The sequence below is a fragment of the Gorilla gorilla genome, chromosome 7, assembly GCF_029281585.2.
Source record: "Gorilla gorilla gorilla isolate KB3781 chromosome 7, NHGRI_mGorGor1-v2.1_pri, whole genome shotgun sequence".
NCBI classification, from domain to species: Eukaryota; Metazoa; Chordata; class Mammalia; order Primates; family Hominidae; genus Gorilla; species Gorilla gorilla.
The window spans coordinates 31499254-31526064 of NC_073231.2; the positions used below are offsets into that span (position 1 = coordinate 31499254).

General features: G+C 46.2%; 2 protein-coding genes across 6 annotated transcripts in view; one reads left to right on the forward strand and one right to left on the reverse strand.

Annotated features, from left to right (window-relative positions):
• On the reverse strand, nucleotides 1-26050 carry TRIM35 (tripartite motif containing 35). The gene is made up of 6 exons (XM_031014038.3): nucleotides 25357-26050; nucleotides 13035-13130; nucleotides 8649-8879; nucleotides 4734-4756; nucleotides 3741-3859; nucleotides 1-2709 (listed from the first exon to the last, which is right to left on the reverse strand). Exons 1-6 carry the CDS (start codon nucleotides 25789-25791, stop codon nucleotides 2132-2134), a joined length of 1482 nt encoding a protein of 493 aa, XP_030869898.1. The 5' UTR covers nucleotides 25792-26050; the 3' UTR covers nucleotides 1-2131.
• The window catches only part of PTK2B (protein tyrosine kinase 2 beta), a 148495-nt gene continuing 147690 nt past the window's right edge, over nucleotides 26007-26811 (forward strand). For 2 of the 5 annotated variants that reach the window (XM_055348278.2, XM_031013784.3), the window contains exon 1: nucleotides 26031-26262. The gene's annotated coding sequence lies outside the window, so the exon portion shown is untranslated. Of the gene's footprint in view, nucleotides 26263-26811 lie in introns of all 5 variants that reach the window. The other 3 variants (XM_055348277.2, XM_063709151.1, XM_063709152.1) reach the window with 3 other exon arrangements.

Sequence of the window (26811 nt, forward strand, 5' to 3'; positions counted from 1 at the left end):
TTCCTAGCAGCATTATGTATAATAGTCAAGAAGTAGAAACGATCCAAATGTCCACCAATCGATGCATGATAAATAAAATGTAGTACTACCATTCCATACAATGGAATATTACCCGATGAAAAAATAAAGTTGAACACACGCTACAACATGGATGAACTTTGCTTATAAGAACATTGAAAAGAAAATGCCAAAAGAAAAATGGGTTTTAGCTCAAATATTTTTTAAGAGGCCTAGCCTGCTCAAGTTATCCTGTTAAAAAAAAAAAAAAAACTCTTCCCATATCTAAGGTGAAAATAAAAAACATTTTTAAAAGTTTAATATAAAGAATGAAATAATTTCAGGTCAAGTTTATTATACAGAAATTATATTAATGGGTGGGATAAATACTTTACAGGAGAGGGTCACGCTGTCAGACGCTTTGGCTCCCAAAGGGCTTGGAGCTTTTGTGAGGCTGAGCATCTTCCAACCAGGTGCATGCACTGGTTTGCCAACATCCTCACCACGCCCAATCCAGCCCCTTCACACACTAACATCGCCTACCTGGGCCCTCCTTGTGGCCGTAAGTTTTATCTAACCAGTGTACACAACATATTTATAACCAATTAATACGTGTGAGTCATGATTTGTTTAAAATGTCAGCTTTTGTGAACTGAAGGGGATGGGCAGAAGGCAGGATGCTGTCCTTGGTCAGGAATGTGACCCAGATTTTAACACTGCTCCTAGGAAAAAAAAATATTTCCTTTTATGATGCCACTTCCTGGGACATGATGAGCTGACGATTAAAAACTCTTCAGAGATGTGGGAGAAAAAACAAGCCCAGGGAAAAGTCTGCAGGTATGGTGGAGGAAGAAATTAGGGATGAAATCGCAAGTGGCAGAGCAAGCATGACCAGGCTGAAGTCAGCAGAGACAAGAGGGCAGCGAGGCGCAGCCTCCTCTTCCCTCTCCCACAGCGTTTAGGGCCACGTCCACAGCGCCACCCCTCTCCTTTCTTCCCAACTGAAAAGGGTGCCCTCTTTCCTTCTTTTCTGCAGACGCTGATGAGAATTAACCAGAGGAACTTCCTCCACAGCAACTATAACAGGACATCCTCATCCAGTCCTCCTATCTCATTTCCTGGTGGGGAAACGGGCCTGGCAAGGAAATAGGCCGAAACCACGATTTAAAAATGTTGTGTTTAAGTACTCTGGAACCCTGTGTTCAGAGGAAATCGTGCAAGAATAGATCAATCAGAGCTGATCTGATGGAGACGGGGGATCCAGCCACACAGAGGCCCTGCATTAACTGTATTTCCTGTACTCTTGATGCTCTGGTATCTGGGGCCTCGCTGACCTGGACAGACTGATCCTCCCAGGCTAGCCAATCCCCCAATCCCTAGAGATGGCAAGCATCTGGCTGAAAGCATGCCTTTCCTATGGAAACCAACTAATTCGGAGCGATGGCGCCAGCTGCCTCCTTCACATGGCTCTCCCAGGGCTGTCACACCCCAGGCCAACATTCACCTGTCCTGACTATCCCGGGACCAGGTATCAGACAAAAAGGGCAGCCCCTATCCTGAGAGCCACTGAAATTACTCAAGCCAGCTACCCTTAAACTGTCTCCCCTGCTTACTCTGCCTTGCCCATTTCCTCCTGAGGAAACCAGAGGAAGTCTCTTGCCCACACGTTCCCCTCCCTCCTTCCGCCTTCTGACCCACCGTGTGGGGCTTTCCTATATGGCCCCTCCTCTCAGAACCATAAGTAACAAACTCTCCTTTCCATGGCAGTCCCCTCCTCATCCAATGGCTTTACCACACCTGGATGAGATGGTTTACAACAGGCCCATTCTAGAAGTAAACATTATTCCCAGAAATCCTGGAATGGGGATTCAGAAAGTTCACATTGTGGAGGTGCCACGACTCGGGAGAGCCTGGCCAGCGAGGTGCCACCCGAATAGCTCCTGACCATGGGCACAGAAGGGACCAAACATGGAGAGAGGCACAGCCTGGAGTCATGGAAAAGGACCAGGCGGGACAGGAGGAAGAGCCTGGCAAGGAGGCAGGGGCGCAATAGTGCCCAAGCAGTGTGGGCATTAGGAAGAGGGCAGAAAGAAAACAGTGCCGTGGCACAAGACCGGGGCAGCCCCGGGCCAGCTCAGCCATCCAGTTCTTCCTTGACACTGATGTGCAAGGGGCAGATGCGCAAAGGCTCTGGAGGCCCGGCGCCCCGTGCACCCCCCAGGTAGAAGTAGGGGCGAACCTCCCCAAAGCGGGCGTGGAAGGTGTACAGGTGGCAGTGGCGCTCCGCATCATAGAAAGACAGCTCGCCCTCCTCGCACTCCAGCTCCACACGCAGGCGGCGTGGGATGGCCAGGACCAGGGGCGACGTGGCTGGGTCCGAGGTCACGCAGTGGTCCCCCTCCACACCCTGCGTGCGGCAGACATACCAGAAGCCCGAGCGTGTGTCGTGGTAGCAGCTGTGTGAGTGGCCCTCAGCGCCCGAGTCCTGGCGCACACGTACCACACCCACCCTCCAGCTCTGCAGCCCCCCAAGGGCCACCTCCCAGGCGTGCGAGCCCTGCGAGAAGACACGGGAGCCCAGCAGGCAGGGCGCCGAGGAGAAGCGTTCCGGGTTCTCCACCTGCACGCGGTAGCCGTGGTTGGTGACGCTGGTGAGGTCGTCAGACACGGAGAGCCAGCCGGCTGCGGTGTTGGGGTCAAAGCTGAAGGGTACTGCGAGCAGAGGCGGAAATGGGGAATCAGCAAACCTGAGGTCCCTTAGGCCACACGTGGATATCTCCAGCCCCACAAACCAACCACTGTGTCCCACCTGGCCCCAAGTCCATGCAAGGAGTGGCCCAGGGCTGGAGTGGTGGCAGGGGTTGGGCTGTATCCCCCAGAAGATATGTGGCAGTCCCAACCCCTGGTACCTCCGAGTGTGACCTTATTTGGGAATGGGGTGGTTGTACACGTATTAGTTAAGATAAAGACTGGAGGAGGGTCCCCAATCCAATATGACCCGTGTCCTTATAATAAAGAGGAGACAGACACAGATACACAAGGGAGAATGCTGTGTGATGGCGGAGGTGAGGATCAAAGTGCTGAGGGGGGAGCCAATAAGGCCAAGAATGGCCAGGAGACATCAGGAGATGGAAGAGGAAATGAAGACTCTCCTCTACAGGTTTCAGAGGGGGCCTGGTCCTGCCAACATCTGGATTTTGGATTTCTAGCCTCCAGAACTGTGAGTCAACTTCTGTCATTTTCTAGTTTGTGGTCCTTCGTTATGGCAGCCACAGGAACTCATACAGGCAGAGACTCTTAACACTCACACGACCAAGGGATGTTAGGACAGCATGGCCCATTCCCTGAGTCAGTGATATTCCTCCCTGTAAAACCAGGACACTGTGGCTCATGTGGGCTGCAGTCGCCTTGGGAGAGGCGAGCCCAGATGCAGGAGGTCTTTTATCATACAAAACACAGTTCTGAATAGACAAGAAAGCCAGTTTCCCTCTCTGAAGAAGGGACCAAGTGTCAGGACCCTGAGAGAAGGCATTCTACCAGGAGGGTTGGAGGTGTTGGGCAGAGTGGAAAAGACCAGGGTACAGGAACCTGCCTGCAAGGGACTGGCAGAGGGATCAGCTGAGAGAGGAGGGGAGCTCTGAGGAGGTGGGAGGTGGGCCCGGCAGAGACCAGCCCTGGTGCCTCTTTGCTAACATGAAGGGCTTCCACCCATGCTTGGGACACCTGCCTGCACCCCCGCTCACCAGATTCCACAGATGCAAGCATCTTCTTCCAGACGCGGTACTGCAGGGAGCCCAGGTACTTGCAGACATCGATAAGCATGCCGGGCTGGACTGGCTCTGGCTCCATGGTGCAGAAGAGTCTGGAAAGTGCAATGGGTACAGTGGGCAGGGCCAGAGCCATGCAACCTGGGCCGAACTGGGCCAACTGGAAACCAGCAACAGGACTTGTTCCCTTCCCTCAGGCCCAAGTTTCCTGGCCACCTTCCCCAAGACAAGACTGGACTGGGCTATGATGGGAGATGGGCCAAGGCCAATAGGGCTGCCATCTCCCTTCAGCATTCAATCCGAGGGCTCACCCTGCCCCAACTAGGAGAAATACAAACAGGAGGTTCTCCAACATGGCTGCCATCCTTGCAGGCAGAAATCACACTTACACATCCGGCTCACGGGATGTCTGAGTTGGAAGGGACCCTAAGGATGCTCTAGTCCAACAATCCCAAGGTGTCCTCCAGCCTTTGCTTGCACACTGCCAGTGGGAAGTGAGTACAGGGAACTCACTCCCTCCAAAAGCACTCTATTCCATCTTTGGACAGCTCTGACTGGGACAGAGCTCTTCCTCATTCATCCCTGTGAACCCAACAACCATCAACACAAACCACCATGGCCTAAGGCTCTCAGAGGGAGGGGGCTGATCAAGAAACAAGCCTGACATTGACTGGCCCCGAGAAATGCAAGCCACGTGCAGGATAGTGTTCTCCTTCCCTGCATGGCAGGTGGGGACCCTCCACACTCAGGAGAACAACACTGCCCCAGAGCCAACTGGAACTGGATGCTGTGAGAGGGCTCTCTCCACCTGGCCATTGTCCACCTCTCCCTCTAAAACCAGGGCCAGTAGCTCATGTGTGCTGGTGCACCCAGCTGGTTGTTACCTGCTTGCCCCGGGGCCACTGGAGTTTGCACCCCTGGTATTTCTGCCCACTCTTCCCCTCCCCTCCACCAGCTTTGGCAACTTACCGGCGTTTTCGGCTCTTGTGTTTCTGAAAAAAATAAAAATAAAAAAATAACACAGAGACACAGATGTAGAGGAAATGTATACGTTTCTGACCTCAAAAGAAGTCATGCATTCCATGGATCATAAGTCTTAACATTGTCAAGATGTTAACAGTAACATCCCTGCTATGATTTGAACATATTATCCATAAGTTCATGTGTTGAACACTGAATCCCCAAAGCGACAGTGTTGGGAGGTAAGGCCTAAAAAGAGGTGATTGGGTCATGAGGGCAGAGCCCTCACAAATGGATTAATATTGTTATTGTGAAGTGGTTTAGTTGTCATGAGACTGGGTTGCTATAAAGCAATGAGCAACTACTCTGTCTTGCACTCATTTCCTCCTTCTGCCATGAGATGACCCACACCAAATGCCAGAGCCATCATGCTCCTGGACTTCCTGGCCTCACCCAGAACACTGAGCTGAATAAACTTGTATTGTTTTATAATTTACCCAGTCTGTGATATTCTGTCATAGCAACAGAAAACATAAGAAGAGACTCCTTAAGTTGATCTACTGATTCAGTGCAATCCCTTATCCTAGCTGGCTTCTTTGCAGAAACTAAAAAACTGATCCTAAAATTCACACAAAATTTCAAGGGACCCAGAATAGCCAAAACCATCTTGAAAAAGAAGAACATTGGAAGACTCATAATCTCCAATTTCAAGACTTACTACAAATCAACAGTAATCAAGATAGTATGGTACTAATATAAAAACAGGCACTGAGATCAATGGAATAGAATTGAAAGTCCAGAAATAAACCCTCATATTTACCATCAATCAATTATTTACAATAGTGCCAAGATGATTTAATGGAGGAATAGTCTTTCCAACAAATGATACTGGGAAAACTGTATGTTGACATGCAAAAAAAAAAAAAAAGTGAAGTTGGACTAACCCTTACTATACCATATACAAAAAAAAAAAAAAACTCAAAATGCATCAAAGACCTACACGAAGAGCTAAAACCGATAAAGAACTTGTATCTAGACTATATAAAGAACTCTTACAACTCAACAATAAAAAGACAACCCACATTAAAAATGGGCAAAGGATCTGAATAGACATTTGTCCAAGGAAGATCTACTAATGATCAAAAAGCCCATGAAAAGATGTTCCAAGTCATTAGCCACCAGGGATGTGATGACATGCAATACACAAGGAGATACCACTTCACACCTACAAGGATGGTTATAATTTTTAAAAAACAAATTTTGGCAAAAATATGGAGAAACTGGAATCCACATACACTCCTGATGGGAATACAAAATGATACAGTTGCTCTGAATAATGGCCTAGCAGTTCTTCCAATAGTTAAACCTAGAGTTACCATTTGATCCAGCAAATCTACTCCCAGACATATTTCCAAGAAAAATGAAAACATGTCCACATAAAAATTGCTACCTGAATGTTTATAGTCATATTATTCATAATAGCCAGAATAGAAACAACCCAAATGACCACTGTCTTAGTTCATTTTGTGTTGCTGTAACAAAATACCACAGACTGGGTAATTTATAAACAATAGTTTATTTCACTTGTGGTTCTGAAGCTGGAAAGTCCAAGAGCATGGCACCAGCATCTGATGAGAGCCCTCATGCTGTGTCATCCCATGGCAGAAGGAAGAAGGGCAAGAGACTACACATAAGACCAAGAGCAAGAGAGCAAGAGAGGCCCAAACTCACTTTTATAACAAGCCCACTCTCTCAATAACTAACCCACTCTGCCAGTAACAACATTAACCCACTCATGAGGGCTCTCGTGACCCAATCACTTCTTATTAGGCTCCACCACCCAACACTGTTGCATTGGGGATTAAGTTTGTAACACATAAATTTTGGGGAACATATTTAAACCACAGCAACCACCAATTGATAAATCAATAAATAAAATGTAATATAGCCATGTGCAATGTAACAATGTTTCAGTCAACAAGGAACCACATATATGACTATGGTCCCATGAGATTATATCACTGTTTTTTACTGTACTTTTTCTATGTTTAGATATACAAATACTTAACAGTGGGCTCCAGTTGCCTACAGTATTCAGTACAGCAACGTGCTGTACAGGTTTGTAGCCTAGGAGCAAAAGGCTATTCCATATAATCTAGGTGTGCAGTAGGCTACACCATGTAGGCTTGTGTAAGCACACTCCATAACATTTGCACAATGAAGAAACTGCCTAATAATACATTTCTCAGAACATATCCCCATCACTAAGCAGTGCATGATTATATATCTATGCCATGGAATATTATTCAGCCATAAAAAAGAATGAAGTACTGATAGATGCTACAACATGAATGATGTTTCAAAATATGCTGACTGAAAGAAGGCAGTCACAAAAGGTTACATGTTATATAATTCCATGCATTTGAAATGTCTACAATAGGTAAATCTATATAGATAGTATGTAGACTAGTGGTTGCCAGGGGCTGCTAATTCTAGTAATTACCACTCTGTTAGACTCAATTTCGGTAGCAGTTTTTATGTGGGAGGAGGAACTGGGGAGTGACAGCTAAAGCAGGGCTGCTTTTGGAGGCATGAAATGTTCTAAAATTGTCGTGATGGTTGCACAACTCTGTATATACTAAAAATCACTGAGTGGTACATTTTAAATGGGTGAATTGTTTAGCATGTAAATTATATCTCAATAAAGTTGTTAATAAAAAATAAAAAAGAGTCACAAACCAAAATCATCCCTGAAAGCACTCTGAGTACTGGGCAGACAATACTCCCAATTCCCTAAACAGAATCCTCGAGACACACAGCTTTTAGATCCCACAAAATGATTTTTCTTTTTCTTTTTTTTTTTTCTTCATTTTTCTTTTTAGAGACAGCTCTGAACATAGAATGATTTCATAATCAGGGACATTTTGGAGACAGGAGACTTCATGGTTCCAGGATTTGAGTGAGGTGGAGAACTCCTAAAGGACCCACCCAGGAGATGACACTGCCTGAACAGATAACTGTCCCTGTCGCCTCCCACTCCACTCTACAGCGACACCCCTTCCACAGCAGTCAGCTGTTTCCAGGTACAAGAGACACCTCACCACCCTGGCCAGTTTACAGACCAGCTTTCGAGCCCAGAAATTTCCCTGTAGGAAATTTGTAAGGACCACTGGCTCATGGGGAGGAAATAAATCAATAAAAGGAAGAAAAAATGAATAATACTGTTTTTTTAAAGAGAGAATGGAATCATCCTTTTCTTAAGACAGAAAGCCAAGGCATTATATTTAAATAAAAAATTTAAATAATTGAGTGATTTTAAAAGAATTCATTTTATTAAAAGGTAGAGACCGGAAAAAAAATGAGAGTAAGAGAGAGGGCAAGAGAAAGGAAGAAAGAAGAGACAGGAGCTGGGCACAGTGGTGCACCAATAGTCCAACTACCTGGGAGGCCAAGATGGAAGCATCACTTGAGGCCAGGGATTCAAGACCAGCTCGGGCAACATAGTGAGACTCCCCTCACCCCTACCTGACTGTTAAAAAATGAAAAAAATTAGCTGGGCATGGTGGCTCGTGCCTGTAGTCCCAGCTACTCAGGAGGCTAAGGAGAGAGGATCACTTGAGCCCATGAGTTTGAGGTTACACTGAGCTATAATCACCCACTGTACTCCAGCCTGGGTGATACAGCAAGACCCTGTCTCTAAAAAAAAGAAGAGCGAGGAAGAAATAAGAGGGTTTCAAGGAACTCCGCCCTGATAAGTCTTTTTAGTTTCATGACACAAGCAGAGCAGGTCACTTGTGAGCTCCTCCAGGCCAGTACCCAGGAAGCTCCAGGAAGATGACGTTGGCCAGGGCTGGTGGGCTATGGCTCCCAGCTGGTCCTGGAACATGTGGCCCTGTCACTGAATCCAGACGCTGAGCTCCTTACCATGAGAAAAGAAACGTCGTCCTCCTTCATCTCCATCTGCAGCCGCTCGATCTCATGTGCCAGCACCTCCGTCTCCTCTGTGAGCTGCTTCATCTTCTCGTCGGCCAGAAGTTGCTTCTGCCTTGTCTCCTCGGCCATGGCATCCAGAATGGCCTGCTCCTCCACTCTCAAGAACTCACGAAGCTTATCAAACTCCTGCCGGATCCGGCCTTCCAGCCATGCAGCCTCCACCTACGGAAGACAGCAGGAGGAGTCAGGGGTCAGATGTGGAGAGGACATCCATAGCCCAGCAACTTTCCCATTTTTAGCAAAGGAACTTTATGTTCAAATAAATCATGTATGGAACCCCTACAGATAAAATATCAACATAATAGTTTATAAGCACAAATTTCTAAGTTCAGATTTCAAATGGGACAGTCCAACAACCTAATACTAGATTGTTTTGACAGGGTTTTTAAAAAATAAAATCACAGCTTATATAGATGGCAACTGTAGTACTATAATCTCATCTACATACAATGTTCAGTTCCTTCTTTAGGTTGCACCATAACAAGGGAAGTCCTGAATCATAGAAATGAATGGCTGTGAATAGCAATGATTTTTTTTTTAAGTATTTACCTTCCAACCTTAGGACTTAAAATTTGTCTGATCCAGAGGCTTTACCAAAAGAGCAGTAGGAAGCATTCATTTTAAAACAATCATTAAAATAATATACACACTCCAAATCACAACCACAAAAAGTTTGTTTTTTTTTTTCTTTTTGAGATTAAGTCTCGCTCTTTCACCTAGGCTGGAGTGCAGTGGTGTGATCTTGGCTCACTGCAACCTCTGCCTCCTGGGTTCAAGCAATTTTCCCTGCCTCAGCCTCCTGAGTAGCTGGGACTACAGGCACACGCCACCACGCCCAGCTAATTTTTGTATTTTTTAGTAGAGACGGGGTTTTGCCACGTTGGTCAGGCTGGTCTCGAACTCCTGACTTAAGGTGATCTGCCCGCCTCAGCCTCCCAAAGTGCTGGGATTACAAGCGTGAGCCACTGTGCCCAGCCTCACAAAAAGTTTTTTAAAAGGGAAGATTAAACCATACATGTAATGAAAGAAAAAGCAAATAAATATTTCTCAGCTTGGAATAAGAAAGACATTCCTCGGCACAGTATGAAACTGAGAAGCCTCGAAGAAAGAATGAGATAACTGAATACACAGAAAAATAAGAGGTGTGTATGGCAAGAGACTATCATAAAGTTAAAGACAAAAATACAATTCCATGACAACTGTTAGAAAAACCATTCAAAATGTGTGCTGTGGCAATGAGAGGTTAGTAAACTCATCTTTGGACTGAAAGTTAAATACAGATGCTCCTCAAGTTATGATGGGGTTACATCCCAATAAACCCATCATAAGTTGAAAAATAGTTAAGTCAAAGCAATGAATACACCTAACCTACTAAAAACATCATAGGTTAGCCTAGCCTACCTTAAACGTGCCCAGGACACTCACGTTAGCCTACACTTGGGCAGAATCATCCAACACAAAGCCTATGTCATAATAAAGCACTGAGTGTCTCATGTAATTTATTGAATACTGTACTGAAGGGGAAAAACAGAATGGTTGTATGGGTACTCAAAGTACAGTTTCTACTGAATGCATATTGCTTTCGTACCACAGTAAAGTCAAAAAATCATAAGCCAGGGACTGTGCGTATGTTTACAGCTCTGAAAATATATGAAAAGGATTCACTGAAAAAATGAAAATGGCCAAAAAAAATGAGAATGATCCACTGAAAAAGAAATGACAAACTAGGAAATATATTTGCAACATTTATGACAAACGGCTATTATTCTTAATGTACAAAGCACTCTTACAAATCCACTAAGAGAAAAGACAAATATTCCAAGGGAAAAAAAGAATGTGAATTAGCATTCACAGAAGTAGCATAAATGACTATTATGCTTGTGAAAAGATGTACAAACTTACCAATAATCAAAGAAATGCAAATGAGGACAAACAGCATGGTTAACCTATCAGGCTGAAAAGACTGATAATGTCTGCATTGGAGAGAGTAGAATCCAGGGTGATTCTCTTTTTTTTTTTTTTTTTTTTTACATTTAAGTTCCAGGAAGGATACTTGTGCAGGACATGCAAGTTTGTTACATAGGTAAATGTGCGCCATGGTGGTCTGCTGCACCTGTCAACCCATCACCTAGGTATTAAGCCCCGCATGCATTAGCTATTTATCCTGATGCTCTCCCTCTCCCCAATAATTCTTATCACACAAAAACATCAAGAACACAGCATGGCAGGAAAAACCAGCAAGTGCAAGGTCAACTCCTGCCCACTCACCGTGGGCAATGACGGCCTCACTGTAAAGGAACAAACACCAGAACTTTCACTTTTCTCATCGACCTGATAACTGAATTTAATAGAAAAAGTACTAATCAGGCTGGAATTCTAGGGGCTTCCCATGTGACCTCATTACCCTTAGCCTCAGCAAAAAGCTCAGGACTCCTACACTCCCTGGGATGGGCAGGCAGTGCCACCACACAGACAGACAGATACTCCCTAAGTATCCCCAACCCAGTCCTGTACAAGGCAAGCCAGTCATATGGCTTTAGCCACAGAAGGAAACCAAGTAAGAGAACAATGATAAAGCTACATGACTCCACGATGACTACTGGAAAAACAACTCAACAAACTCCAGCAACAGCAGGTTTGTAATCGCTATTTGGAGTTGGAATTTCAACATGTATTTATGGCTCTGACATCGGATGACAAAATAATCTACTGAACAAAGTGAAAACTCTCTCCCACCAGTTTGTTGGTCTATTAGACATCAGAAATGTTAAGGACTTGTCTCTGTTGGGCACTTGTATGCATTATCTTCTCTAAATTTTTTTGTAAAAATCCTAGTAAAAGGGAATTGCCCTCTTTTTACAGAGAAGGGGATTAGCTTGGAGGGGGTTGAGGGATTTGCTGGGGAACTGGACTTAGATTTGGAAATAGGTCTGCTTTGCGGTTACTGCCCTGGCGCCCAGTGTGTCACCTAATCCTTTCTTCCACACTGTTCCACCAGCTCTGTGGCTCAGGGTAAACTCCACAGCCAGATGTTAATGAGGCTCTTCCTGGGACTAATCCTCACCTATGGACACACGGTGGAGGGGACCGCAGGCTCCTGAGGACAGCGCCCAGCAACCTGGACCAGGCATGGCTCAGCTGTGGCTAAGATGAGTCTAACAGAGTGGTAATTACTAGAAGCAACCACTTCAGAAAGCCAAAGACCAGAGCCAAGATCAACAGTCAGAAACAAGGTTGCCAATCCACACCGGACCTGGAGGAAGAGAGGGTGCCAGGCAGAACAACCAGAATGGGGACAGAGGGAGCCCACTCATTCATTTGATTAACAGTTATTGGTCACCTACCCACTTCATTCATTCAATCAACAATTTTTATTGGTCACCTATTGTGTGCCAAGAACTCCTTTAGATAACTGGCAATAGTGTGCCCTGTTTTCATTATATTTTGACAGGAGGGGATAAAAAGCAAATAGAAAACAAAAGGTAATTACAGGTAATGAAGTGTCATCAAGAAAATAAACCAGGAAATTATGCCATCGAGTAAAAGAGGAGGATGATCAGGAAAAGCTTCTTTAAGGGAATATCTGAGCTGAGATTTTAATGGCAAAGATGCTGGGTATGTGTTCTGGGGCAAAGACTTAGTTTGCTTAAGGGACAGAAAGAAGGTGAGGCAGAGAAGTAAATGAGGTTGAGGATAGGCAGGGTCAGGCGATGGCCTTGGAGGCCATGGTAAGGAATCTGGGTGGTACTGAGGGTGACTGGAAGCCACTGGCAGTTTTAAGCAGAGGGGCACGGCTGGTGTTTTTTTCTAAACGATCACCCCAGTCCATGGAAAGGAGAATGCACAAGAACGGAAGCATGAGGCCCAGGCAGGAGGCCCAGTGAGAGATGATGATGACCTGGACCAGAAGGTGGAGGTTTTACAGAAATAACATACTTTGGAGATAGGGGAATAGGATTGCTGATGGAGTGGATGCGGGAACTGAAAGAAAACAAGAAAGTACATGAGTCCCAGGTCATCATTGAACACACATGTGGCAGTGATACGATGCATGTGCCATAGTGCAGATGGTGTTGGTAGCTTTTTAAGTCACTCCTGTGGCTGCTGGCATGACCACGCCTGGGTCTTTAGAGGGGCCAAGGCAGAGAAGCCACAGTCAGCATCCAGGACATGGCTGCACAGGACCATCAGAGGTAAGGCAGCCGACCTCTACCCAGCGGGTTATGTGAGCCAAAGCCACGGCTGACACATCTTCACTCCTCCCCAGACTGCCCTGAGTGGACCCAATCTTCCCACTTGGCCCCATCGTTCACTCACCTGATTGTGCTTGGCGATGGCCTCATAGGAGCGCCGCATGGCCCAGAAGGCCTTGGCCTTCTCCCGCAGTGCATGCTCCATGTTCCTGCACTTGGCCTGACGTGGGAATGAGAGAGGGAGGAAGACAGGTTAGGGCTGGAGGCTGGGCAGAGAGGGCAGACACATCACATTTACAACTGGGACTCCACTTCAACACAAGTGTAACTCAACTGCATTTGCCGAACCCCATCCATGCCAAGTGCTCTGGGCACAAATGGTAAGTAAGGTCCTGATCCTGAATCAGATGTCCATGGGATAAAGGGCCCTCAGACATCCTGTAGCCCAGCCTGGTACAGACTGGGAGATGGGGCTGAGAAGAAGCAAGCTGCTCTCTCTCATGTTGGTCACAGCACAGGCCAGAAGAGTGTCCCATGTGGGCCAAAAGCTGGTTCATGCTGGGTCTGAATCCCTGAGCTGTGTGGACAACTGCAGACAGTGTGGTCATAGGTTCCCTCTGCAATTTCCTAAACTGAATGGGTCTGCAATCTCTAAGGTGAGGTGACTGACAATGGGGGTGGAGCCAGTCATTTCCCATGGGGTTCAGTTACCTCCCATGAGGCCTCACCTCAACATGCCCAACATGCCCCTCCATACCCCTCCTGCATCCTGACATTCTAACACTGCTTGTATCGCACGGAATACTTTAATCAGCAGGCACAAATACTTTTGGTTTAGTAGTTTTTGTTTCTTAAACTTTAATGATTGTTTCTGATGTCCTTGGACAACCTGAAGAACCACTAGAGTGTTTTAGGTTGGATTCCTGCCTCTTGTATCTTAGGCCTATCATTTTTTCTCCCTCATTATCCTTTTCGATCTACATTCTCAGAATGCTTCTCAAGTTTTTTCTTAAGAAAAATAATTCAAATAATTATAAATGGTTATCATTTATTCAGCACTTACTCTGTGCCAAGGACACCACCAATTACTTGAGAAATTATGTCATTTAATCATTACTTCTCCCTAGTAGATAAGTTATATTATTGGCCCCATTTATAGATGAGAAAGTGAGGCACAGAAGGGAAATGACCAGCCCAAGGGCACACAGCTAGTATGTGGAAGGACGTGAACCTGGACAGCTATGGAGGCAGCTGCTGAGACAGCACCCAGTGATCCCTCCCTCCTGTGAGATGAGAGTGTTTTAAGCTGCTAAATGTTGGGGTGACTGGATATGCAGCAATAAATTATACAGATGTGTCCCCCAAAGCCTCATTCCCTCTGGACCTGATTTAGATGACAAATCTGGACTTTGGGCTGATGCTGTAAAGGGATGAGATGTTTGGGGAGCTTGAGAGAGGGCCAGTGCATTTTGCATGTGGGAGGGACATGACTCCTTATGGGGCAAAGGACAGATTCAGGCAGGCAGCCTCTAAAGTGGCCCCACCTCCTGGTACTCATGCTCTTGTGAAATCCCCTCCTCTGTGGGTGACTTGTTTCTAACCAAAAGAATGTGGCAAGTGATACTAAGCCACCTCTGAGGTTAGGTGACAAAGGCTGTGTACACCCTGCCTTGCTCTCTCTAGCTTGCTCACTGGGATGGTAGCCAGCTGCCCATGTGGTAATTTGCCCTGGGAGTGACTGCTGGGGCAAGAAACTGAGAGTGGCTTCTGACCTACAGCCAGTGAGGGACTCAGGCTCTCAGGCCAACAGCCCGTGAAGACCTGAATCCTGCCAACAACTACACATGTGAGTGTAAATAAGGATCCTGCCCTAGCTGAGCCTTCAGATGAGACCACAGCTCCATACCTACAGCCCCTCATGACAGACCTTGAGGCAGAGGCACCCAGAGCTAAGGCAGGCCCAATTCCTGACCCACAGAAACTCAAAGATAATAAATGTTTGTTTTAAGGCACTAAGTTTTGGGCAATTTGCTAGGAAATAGAGAACTAGCCCATTGGTTAGAACTAGCCCACAGAACCCTGACTGCAGCCCCTCATGAGACACCTTGAGGCAGAGGCACCCAGAACTAAGGCAGGCCCAATTCCTGACCCAAAGAAACTCAAAGATAATTAATGTTTGTTTTAAGGCACTAAGTTTTGGGGCAATTTGCTAGGAAATAGAGAACTAGCCCATTGGTCCCACTCAGTAGCCCATTCCTTTAAGTCTTACACTACAGAAAACAAAATGGTTACTGATTTCATTTTCTGCAGTTCTGTTTTATTTTCAACTCATTTTGATCTTTTAATCTTAAGTGACAATATTTAAGATTTTTAAACTTTGTTTTCTGTAGTATATCATCTCTAATTTGCATGAGTGCCCCCACAAAACCACTGAAATGTCATTCCAATGTTTTATTTTACAGAATGAGATTTTTGATACAAAATCATGTAATAGAGTTCAAAAGGAAAATTTAGTGATTTGCCAAATTAGTTAAGTGACAGGAGTGAAGCAGCTGTCCATACGCATTACCCAAAGGTGTGCAGGCCCCAAAACAACACAGTTCAGCCCCTGCCCTTCAACCCTGGCCCTTAGGAATTTATGGGACAATAAGGATGGGAAGGGGATAGTCCCATGATCTTCTCAAACTTTTCAATCACTTAGAGAGTTCTGGTTTCCTTCAGAAAAGACCAATCCTAAAATGGCCCTTCTCTGAGATGTCAGCTGATGAGACTAACCAACAATTATATTACTATTGCTAGCAAGCAGTTACTATTAAGCATGTACTAGACACAAGGCACTAAATTATGCACTTTACAAACATTCTATTTAATTCAATTATTTAATTCGAATTCTCCCTATAAGGTTAAGCACTGTGAGTCCCATCATACAGAGGATCAAGTTAGACCCAGAGGAGGTAACCTTCTTGTACATGTCTCCTGGGGACACATGGGAACTCGTTTCTTCATAATATATTCCTGGGGATAAAACTGCTGGGCCACCACATGTGTCTTCACTTTAGTACGTAATGCCAAATTGTTTTCCAAAGCAGTGGTACCAATTTTTACAGCAAGAGCAATGTTAATAGAAAATGTTTATTGACCACTTCAATGTTTATTTTTAAGTACTCAGTAAAGTATTGTCCATTTTTCCATTGCGTTGCCTGCCATTTTCCTAACTGGTTTGTGGGAATTTATTATATATACACAATGTATGTCCTTGATTAGTTAGAGGTGTAATGAATATTTTCTACTTCATCTATCTTTCTTAATTGAAATATGGCCAAATTTATTAGTCTTTTCCTTCAGGATTAGTATACTAGTTTTAAGAAACACCTCCCTACACTGAGATCACAAAAACAATCGTATTATTTCCTCAAAGCTTTATAGCTTTGCATTATTATTGTATAGCTCTGTAGTATTTTCTCAAAGCTTTATAGCTTTCCTTTCACATTTAGGTCTGATGTGGATACCTGGAGTTTATTTTTGTACATGGTGTGACCAGGTAGCTCATTGTCTCAGCACCATTATTTAAAAAGACCATTACTGCTCACTGGTCTGCAGAGCCACCTCTGTCTTAAATCAGACACAGATCTGTTTTTTGGTTCTCTCCATCTGTTTCTCTGGCCCATCTGTTTATCCTTGTGCCGACATCACACAGCCATAATTTCTGTAGCTGTAAAAAAGAGAGGATTTCTGATAGGTTTCTCTTCAAGAATGTCTTGACAATTTTTGGCCCTTTGAGGGTCATATAAATTTTAGAATCTGTGAAGTTGCATAAAAATAATCATGTTGAGATTTAGATTAGTACAATATTGTCTCTATAAATCAATTTGGGGAAAACTGAAAGGCTTAAATACTGACTCTACTAATCCACGAACATAATATATCACACCAGTTACTTAATGTTCTTTGATAGCTCTCAATGAAGTATATTTTTCCCTGTCAGAGTTTTGCATATCTTTTATTAATTTCTTCCTAGTTATCTTATTTTTTATATTATTGTAAACATATTTTTAAATTAAAAAAACCCAAAACAGGGTCCCCCTCTGTCACCCAGGCTGCAGTGCAGTAGTAGCACAATCATAGCTCACTGCAGCCTCCTGTGCTCAAGTGATACTCCCACCACCTCAGCCTCCCAAGTAGCTGGGACTACAAGCATGCACCACCACACCTGGCTAATTTGTTTTAACTTTTTGTAGAGACAGGCTGGACTATGTTGTGCAAGCTGGTCTGAAACTCCTTGGCTCAAACGATCCTCCTGCCTCAGCCTCCCAAAGTGCTGGGATTACAGGTGTAAAACTCCCTGCCTATATTTTATTTTCTATTTGCTAGTGATACACAGAAATACAACTGGTTTTGCATCTTGATTTTGGATTCAGCATTCACCTAAACTTATTAATACTCATGATTTAACTGTAGAATCTTTATTTTCTACACATAGAAATCTCAGTGCAAAAATATGCAACCATATTATCTACACATGCCAGTTTTGCTTCCCTTCTTTCCAAACCTTACATCTTTTATTTATAATTATTGGCTTACTTCATTGACAAGGCTATCCCACACAAAACTGAATAGGGTTGGTCATAATGGGCATTCCTGTCTTTTTCTTGATCTCAATAAGAAAGCTTTCAATGTTTTGCCATTAAATGTGATATTTGCTGTAAGTTTTTTTGCTAGATATCCTTAATCAAACTAATAAAATTCCTTCCATTTCTAGTTTCCTGTTTTTTAATCACAAAAAGATGGTAAATTTTATCAAATGTTTTCTCACTGAGATAATTATATTCAGCAACGCAGAATTAGGTTTCGTTTTCTTATCCAGTCAGATCAACATTTTCATTTAACTGGAGTATTTAACACATAATTACCGATATGTTTGCATTTAAATCTGCCACCTTGTTCTGAGCTATTTGTCTTGCTTATTCTATTTTTCTTTTTCTTCCTTTCCTTTTTTAAAATTTACTACACATTTTTTATTCCATTTTCCCCTTCTGTGCATCTAGTGGTTAACCTAGGAAATATGACATGTTAAGAAGTGTGAATTTGAATGCATCTAAACAATATTATTTTGTTTGCTTTTGGTATTAATTTTAACCCTAAATATGCTTAGATTACAAATAGAACTACCACTCAAGGGGCCTGCCTGTAGCCCAAGGAGCACATGAATGAGCAGAGATGGGCAGTAGCAGGGGCCCACAACAGATCTGGAGCATCCCCCAGCCCAAGCTCAGGAGAGCAAACAAGCTTCGATGTTAGCATCACATTATGACATTAAGATTTTTTTATTTTATTTTATTTTATTTTATTTTTTACTTTTTTGAGATGGAGTCTCACTCTTCTTGTCCAGGCTACAGTGCAGTGGTGCAATCTCGGCTCACTGCAACCTCTGTCTCCCAGATTCAAGCAATTCTCTTGCCTCAGCCTCCCAAGTAGCTAGGATTACAAGTGCCTGCCGCCACGCCCAACTAATTTTTGTATTTTTAGTAGAGACAGGGTTTCACCATGTTGGCCAGGCTGGTCTTGAACTCCTGATCTCAGGTGATCCGCCCGCCTCGGCATCCCAAAATGCTGGGACTACAGGCATAAGCCACCGCGTCCAGCCTACGTTAAAGATTAGTTATAAACACACACAAAATAGGTTTTTATTCATACTAAAGGATCCAGAATGTGATCATATAGACTACATGATTTCCCAAAAATGACAAGTTGATTCCTTAAGCAACAAATTTCAATTGCATATTGAAGATCTTAAGCACTTTACAAAATCATGTTACCCACAGTTTTCATTAACAGGACAGGTGCTCTGTGGTATAGCTGGAAGCAGGAAGGTAGGGGCAAGGGAAAGAATGAATTTCATTGCACAAGGTCTTCACAGCCCCCTTTGCAAGGACTTACCAAAGTGCTAGAGTTGCATTTGAAACCAGCTCTGTCTGGCCTGAGCCAGGTTTTCTGTCTTGTGAGACTCGATACACACTGTTGCTCTGCCTGGTTCCCACCTGCTTCCCCCAACTAACCCAACATCACCTTGAAAACTCGGCTCTAGTACCCCTCATTTCCTCCAGGAAGCCCCCTGATCTTGCCAGCTAAGGTTCCATTCCAGGGCCTCACAGCACCCTGGCCACCTCTGTCTCGGCACTCACTATCCAGGGTAACAGCTTCTCTTTCCTGAGGGCAGGTCTTAACCTCCAGGTCCTCTCTACCTTGCATAGTGGTGCTCGGTACACTTCTGCAGAAGGAATGCTTGCTCTGCAAGGTGAGAGACTTTGTTTTGTCCCCTGCATGTCCAAGTCCCTGCACAAAGTAGATGTTCAGTTAACCACCTGCCCAGTCAATGAGTACATGGAATGCCTGTGTTTTTTCTGCTATATACCTTGCCTCCTGGACTGAAGGTTAGGAGGGCTGGTTTGGAGCCTTGTCTTTGTCACTATCCACTGGTGAGTTGGTAAAAAGTTCCTTCTCTCTTCGGCTATCAGGCTCCTCACCTTAAAAATGAAAGGAGAGAAGTCTCTACAGTCTCTCAAATTTCACGATTTGTTTTCAGGCAGATTGATGTAGCACCCAAGAGTTCTGGCACCTGGCCGACCAGGTTCAAATCCCAGCACCTCCACCTAGTAGCAGGTGATCTTGAACATGTTCCTTCACTTCTCTGCACCTCCATTTCCTCATCTGGATAAGAGGGATAAAAAATACTACCAAGCTCAAAGGACTGCTGTGAGGACTCCACAAATCAATCCCTGTAAGATGCTTACATGAGAGTGGCAGGCACATGCTGTGCATTCGGCATAGCTCTTAAGTGCCACCTACATGCCAGGTAACCTAACTGTCCTGCTGGATATGGTCCAGGTTTCTTAAATGAACAGCAAAAATGCATGGAGCTTTCTTATGCAACTCCAAATCAGTCTCCCAGATCTGTCTTTCCCCTTTGTGTTCAGACCTCGTTCCAAAGCAAGTGTCTGCCATGGAGCCCACTGCTGGAGGCCATCACTCAGGAGCCTCAGTGTGCAGGGTCTAGTGAGACACCCCCCACTCCCAATACCACTGGGCACAGGCCTGGACAAGCAAGCAACAAACAATGTCCTCTGGTGCAACCAAAGAGCTGGTAAGTCCTCACTTAGAAGCTGGGGATCAGGATGGGGGTGAGTGGTTAGGAAATAGGGAAAAGCATTGGAAGGGGGAAGACCTGGAATGTGGCTTAAGAGGTATGGAGAGTACCCTCGGGTTAGATCCAGCCAGATGGACTCTAAGATGTTGACGCCAGAAGGGGAGAGAGGGCTGGAGCTGGGACAGGGAGAGGCTGGTGGCAAAGAATGGTCATCATGCCAGTCCTGCAAGATGGATAAGACAAGGGTCTGCACAAGGCAGCTCAGCACAGGGCTGCTGTAGAAGATGCAAGCTGGAGAGTGCTGGACTGGGAGGCAGGAAATCTGAGTTCTGATCCTAGAACTTTATTATTTATGTAAGAGACAAGGTCTCACACTGTTGCCCAGGCTGGATGCAGTGGCCCAGTCATAGCTCACTGCACCCTCGAATGCCTGGCCTCAAGCAATCCTCCCATCTCAGCCCCTCGAGTAGCTGGGACTACAGGTATGTGCCACCACACCCGGCTAATTTTTTTCTGCTTTGGTGCAGGATCTTGAACTACTGGCCTCAAGCAATCCTCCTGCTTCAGCCTCCCCAAGCACTGGGATTACAGGCATGAAACACACTGGCCTTGATCCACTTCTCATTACTTAGATGTAACCACCTCCTCACAAGATGTAACCATTCCGTCACAATAGAATGACGCACGGTCTGTGTCTGAGGATGTTTTCATTTAATGGTAACCTAAACCAAACCTAAGACAATCCTACTCCAAGCCACGACATAAACAGCGCTGACACATGCTTTCAGTTCACAACTTCATCACCAGCATTCGTATTTTCTTTTTTTTTTTTTTTTTTTTTTGAGACAGAGTCTTGCTCTGTCGTCCAGGCTGGAGGGCAGTGGCACGATCTCGGCTCACTGCAACCTCCATCTCCCGGGTTTAAGCAATTCTCCTGCCTCAGCCTCCCAAGTAGCTGGGACTACAGGTACCTGCCACCATGCCTGGTTAATTTTTGCATTTTTAGTAGAGATGGGGTTTCACCATACTGGCCAGGCTGGTCTCGAACTCCTGACCTCGTGATCTGCCCGCCTCGGCCTCCCAAAGTGCTGGGATTACAGGCATGAGCCACCAAGCCCGGCCACCATTCGTATTTTCTTAACAGCTTACTTGATATCAAGACATGACTTTCATCGTCTTGTCCTGATAAGAAAAGAAGAGAAATACACATAGCAGGTAAAGAATGTGCCAGACCCAAATGAAGGCCAATCCCGTAACAAGAAAGCTCCAGAGCTCTTCAGAGAAATTTGGGCGGATTAAGTAGTCACTTGGAACAGAGTAATGGGAGAATCAGAAGTATCTTGGCCAGGAGTAGAGATTTTGTTCCAGCAAAATAAAACTTTAGAATTAATATTTTAAGTGGAATGTTATTGATTATAGTTTTGTATCCAATCTGTTCACTTCCTTTGGTTTTATTGCTTATATGTAGCGTGAGCAAGTGCTATTTAAACCAGGTTTGCGTTTGTATGCATGTAAATAATAACATAATTTAACTGTCACTGGCTGGACTATTTTTTCCTTTAAGAAGAATGCATACTTGTTCAAGTTTGAGGAACGCCACACTAGGATTTCTGAAGGGCCTTCTAAGCACTGTTCCTTGCTACAGCTCTGCTGTAAACATGATGCCAGGCTCCCAAATCTCATCAGTCCTTCCATCATGCGCCACTGCACCTACGACAAAAATCCCAGCTCCTAAGCAGGGCCCTCTGTGTCCTGTGGGATCTGTCCTGAAGTCCCTCGTCCCCACGTGAACCATCTCTCAGTCACTGCACACCCCCACGCTGTGCCCCGCCGCCACACCCCCGCCACACACACACACACACCCCCTCAATCAGTTCCTCTCAGCGAAATCACTTCCTTGGAGACTCCTTCCCACGCCCCACCAAACAAGAGCAGCCTCCCCCTTACAATCTCCCACCACATCCTGTACTGTCCTTCACAGGAATGTCGAGCTGAAACTATGTAATTATTAGTGAGATGATACAACCATGCCCACAAAGGCAAGGTGTAGGACTGTCCGGTCCTGTCCTGGACATGCAGTACTGGCACACAACCAGTACCTTCTGCCAGCCCTGACAATGGTCAACAGCCACTCCAACCCCTAACACACAGTCAGCTGCCCACTGAAGTCTGAGATGAGAGAAACCTCTCTCAAAGTCCAGGACCAGTGTGTGAACTGAACAAGGCTCCAGGTGATCTTTAGAGCTACTTGCTCTGTGACTTTGGACAAGTTTCTTACCCTCTCTATGATTCTATAATTGTCTATAAAATGGGGATAATAGCACCTAACTGTAGCAAGCTGAATAATTATTTCCCCCAAAAGATGTCCCCATTCTAATCCCCAGAATCTTGTATGGCAAAAGGGACTGTGCAGATGATTAAATTAAGGATCTTGCTGTGGGGAGGTTATCCTGGATTACCTGGGTGGGCCCAATGTCATCACAGGGTCCTTATGAGAGGGAGGTAGTAGAACTGGTCAAAGAAGTCAAAGTGACAACAGATGCAGAACGGAATGACACACTTCAGAGCTGGAAGAAGGGGCCTCTGCAAGCTGGAGAAGGCAAGGAAATAAATTCTCCCTGGAGCCTCCAAAAGGAATGTAGCCCTACAGACACCTCGATTTTAGGACTCCCGACCTCCAGAACCATAAGAGAACAAACTTGTGCTATTTTAAACCACCACATTTATTACGCAGTAACAGGAAACACAGGACCTGAAAATAAGTTTTTGTGAGCATTAAATTTGTTGATGTGTGAACACTAAAAAGCATCTAGCACACATTGAGCACTGAAATGTGTTAGCTGGGATGATTTTGATTTTGCTGTTCCTCACATAGTTAGTTGGCAAAGTAATCTTTTTCTAAAACACACATCCCATCACAAACTCCCCTGTTTAGAATCTTTCAGAGCTCCCCACAGCACACAACAGAAAACCCCCTCAGCGAGGCACACAGCTTCTTACCCAGTCCCTTCTTACCAAGTGGTGGAGGGAATCTTCCCATACCGCTCCCGACAACCACCTACCTTGAATCATACAGGACTACATCTTGTCTATTGACTGTCTATGCCCCCTGCTCAAATGAGAATTCCATGAAGCTAAGAAGAGGCCACAGCACACAACAGCCATCAGTACCCATTTGTCTAGTAAATGAGTGATTTGCACCCTACACCAGGCTGACCACACCTGGCTCTCATTCTTCTCAGATCCATTTGGGACTAGACTACTCAGCCCCTGACATCATCCTGAGTGTCCACTGACTTGACACCATCATTCTTCTGCTAAAACCCCCAGCTGCTGTTCACAGCAAGGGTGAGCCACAGGCCTCCTGGATCCTCCTGAACGTCCCTCCTCATTCTAACTACCCTTAAATTCCCTCAGTGCCTGGAAAGTCAGGCTTTCCCACTTCCGGACCCTTCCAAATGCTGCTGCCTCTATCTGAAATACCCTCTTTCACCTGGCTAACACCTCCTCTTCCCTCGGGTCTCTGCTGGAAGCTCCTTGAGGCTGGAAATGGTCTATCTTGTCTCCTGCAGTATCCCTGGGACCTTGCAGTACGAGGCATCTGCTGGTGCATGGCTCTCTGCTCTTGAATCCTGGCTTGGCCCCAGCCTGGGGGCTCTGCCTGGGTGTTCTCAGCCTTGACCCCTGCCCATCGCCTGATCAGCACCTCGGCCAGCCAAATAGGGATCAGTCATGACCTGAACCATGATCCCTCCTTTACCTGGGCCCCAGACCCTTGGCTGGCCAGCACTTATTCCAGCTGTCCCAAATCAGGATCTGCCACTTCTGCCAGTGGAAACAGGAAAAGCATTGACATGGACCCATGTTAAACAAAAAAGATGACAGGAGTAACAGGGTTACTCACTGAGACATGCGTACTGACAGCATCCTTACATTCCCCTTCAATTAAACTTTGTCAAATGCATTTGGAGCGGAACAGACTTCCGTATTTAAAAAGGTATTGCAAAAAAAGAAGGCAGGGCCACAGAGGGGGCCAGAAACTAGGCACAGGGGACTCGGGCAGCTCCTCCTCTCCAGTCCATGCAGCTTCGGGCCAGCTACCCAGTGTTCTCCCAATTGGGGCTCTGACTCATGCATTAGCAGGTGATGAAATAAATTCAATGTTTCACATTCTGGGTAATTTTTAAAAGTAACAGAGGCCAGGCGGAGTGGCTCACGCCTGTAATCCCAGTAGTTTGGGAGGCAGAGGAGGGCAGATCACTTGAGGCCAGGAGTTCCAGACCAGCCTGGCCAACATGGTGAAACCCTGCCTCTACTAGAAATTAAAAAAAAAAAAAATTAGCCAGGCGTGTTGGTACATGCCTGTAATCTCAGCTACTCGGGAGGCTGAGGCACCAGAATCGCTTGAACCCAGGAGGCGGAGGTTGCAGTGAGCTAAGAGCACGCCACTGCACTCTAACCTGGGCGACAGAGGTCTCAAAAAAAAAAAAAAAACAAAACAAAGGGAAGTAACAGAAAATATCAGAGTGCCATGGACATGTTCAGAAAACTTTTGTTTCAACTGATACATATGTTCTGGGTCACAAGGGAAAATACATTGCTTCCTATGGGCTAAGATTAAACATTTTGGAAAATGCTGAGTTAGGCTAACCCTTATCTTCTATTCATTTTTCCTTCCTATATCAAAGAATTCTCCATGTTAGTTTTGCCCTGTAAGTTGCTCCCGGGTTTATGTATAGCCACTAGAACTCTAGATATGGGGATGCTGCTTTATAAACCAGAATAGGCCACCCAGCCAGGGTCAGAGACCTCTCACCCAGATAATACAAACCGTGGGATCAGCTTGGCAAGTAGGTGACTGGTTTGGGGGAAATCTTAAGGCTCCACACCCCTGGCCAGGTCTGTGGCTCCTCCTCCACTTCTAAATTGAGTGTGCCAAGCTACAGGGCTCGTGGGCTGCACCCACATCCGTGCCGCTTAAAGGGACCTGGGCCACACCCGGCTGGCACAAGGGGTGCATGGCCTGGGCCCTTCAGAAGCAAGTGTCGCTGTCTTGGGAACATCATGTAACCTCATCTCTCACTTTCCGTTCGCATTCTCTTCTCCCAGCACGGGCCCCTGGGCTGACCTTGAAGAAGCAGCCAGCCCTGGGAACCTGGGTCGGAGAGGTGGGGTCCTGCATGCTGGGAGCGAGACGCGGGCACACTGGGCTCTGGCAGGCAGGAGGGGCGGGAGCCGCAGAGCCAAGGGATTCCGGGTTCCAGACCCGGCTCGGCCGCCTCGTGCAAATCGCTGCTCTTACCCGAAAGTCGTGGGCAGTGTCCTTCACCGGCTGCACGCGGTGCCCCTGGTGTCGGGGGTCGGCCTGGCAGGAGCAGCACAGCAGCTCCTTGTCTTCGAGGCAGAAGAGGCTGAGCTGTCCGCGGTGCAGGCGGCAGACACGCGAGAAGCGGTAGCTGGTCCAGCGCGCGCCCTCGGCCTCCTCGCGCAGCAGCTTCTCCACCAGGTTGTTGAGGGTGTGGTTGGTGCGCAGGTCGGCGGGTGACGCGCGGTCTTTGCACACCGGGCAGGTGGGCGACACCTGCACCTCCCAGCAGCGGCTCACGCACCCGCGGCAGAAGTTGTGGCCGCAGCGCAGAGTGACTGCGTCGCGGAAGGGGTCGTAGCAGACGGCGCAGAGCAACTCCTCCTTGAAGGAGCGGGAAGGCCCGGGGGACACGTCGGGGCTCCGCTCCATGGCACGAGCAGCCGGCTTGGGCGCCCGGAACTTTTGTTCCGGCCCCTCCCACCCGCCCGGCTGCCAACGCCCGCGACCCGAGTGCTGGGAATCGCCCAGTCCCTTCCCCTGGAACGCTGAGAGACAGCGGCACTGGCCAATCGTGCGGGGGGGAAGGCGATGGGGGAGGGGGCGCTCGGAGGAGCCCCACCCACTTCCGGTGTGCACGGGAAATCTTGGGAGAGCGGGGCGGGCCTTGTGCCCGCAGTTCCCGCCTCCTCAGGTCCGGGCGGGTCCCTGGCCGGGGTAGCACGGAAGGGTCTCCCAGGCGGCGCAGTAGGGCTTCCGTGTTACTGGAAACCTACTTCCGGCAGCAAATGGGAAAAGGAGCCTCTTCCTTAACCAATCCCCGGGAACCTCAGGCCCGCGGATGGGAGAAACCAGAGATGCCAACTTCCTGCTTCCGAAGTAGTGGCTGGGTCTTAAAGCACCGTGAGTGCAATCCCCACTTAAGTTTGCAGCGCCTTTTTGAGGACCTATGCCACTCTTGCATTAGTCGTTTACTTATTTTGGCCAGTCTTCTTCTGGCCCGCCGCGGTAAGGAGAAACAAGAGAGGGGAGGCGGCAGAAGAGCTCCGAGAAAACCTGATTCTTGTCCTGTGGTTGAAAAAGTGAACAGGTCATCATGTTTCAAAGTCCATTTACTCATGAGTACAATGGCTGTAATATCTCTGTTTCCATGAAATGTGAGGATAAAGTGAAATAAATGTGGAAAGTGCTCATGACAACCACTGTTTTAATGGGCAAATGCCCATTAAAACAGTGAAATTGAGGACTTCTGCAAAGTTTAGCTGAGATAACTAGAGTTCATGCTCAATTCTTGCCAGGTACAGTAGGCCTGGATGGTTCCTTCAAATCTTCATTCCTGCTTCAGTTTGATCACTTTACAGCCTCCAGATGCAGAATACTTTTCACACGATGCACTTTCATTCCTTTTCTATTGGGAGACAATTCACATGTGTCATGTTCCTGCATGTCTTG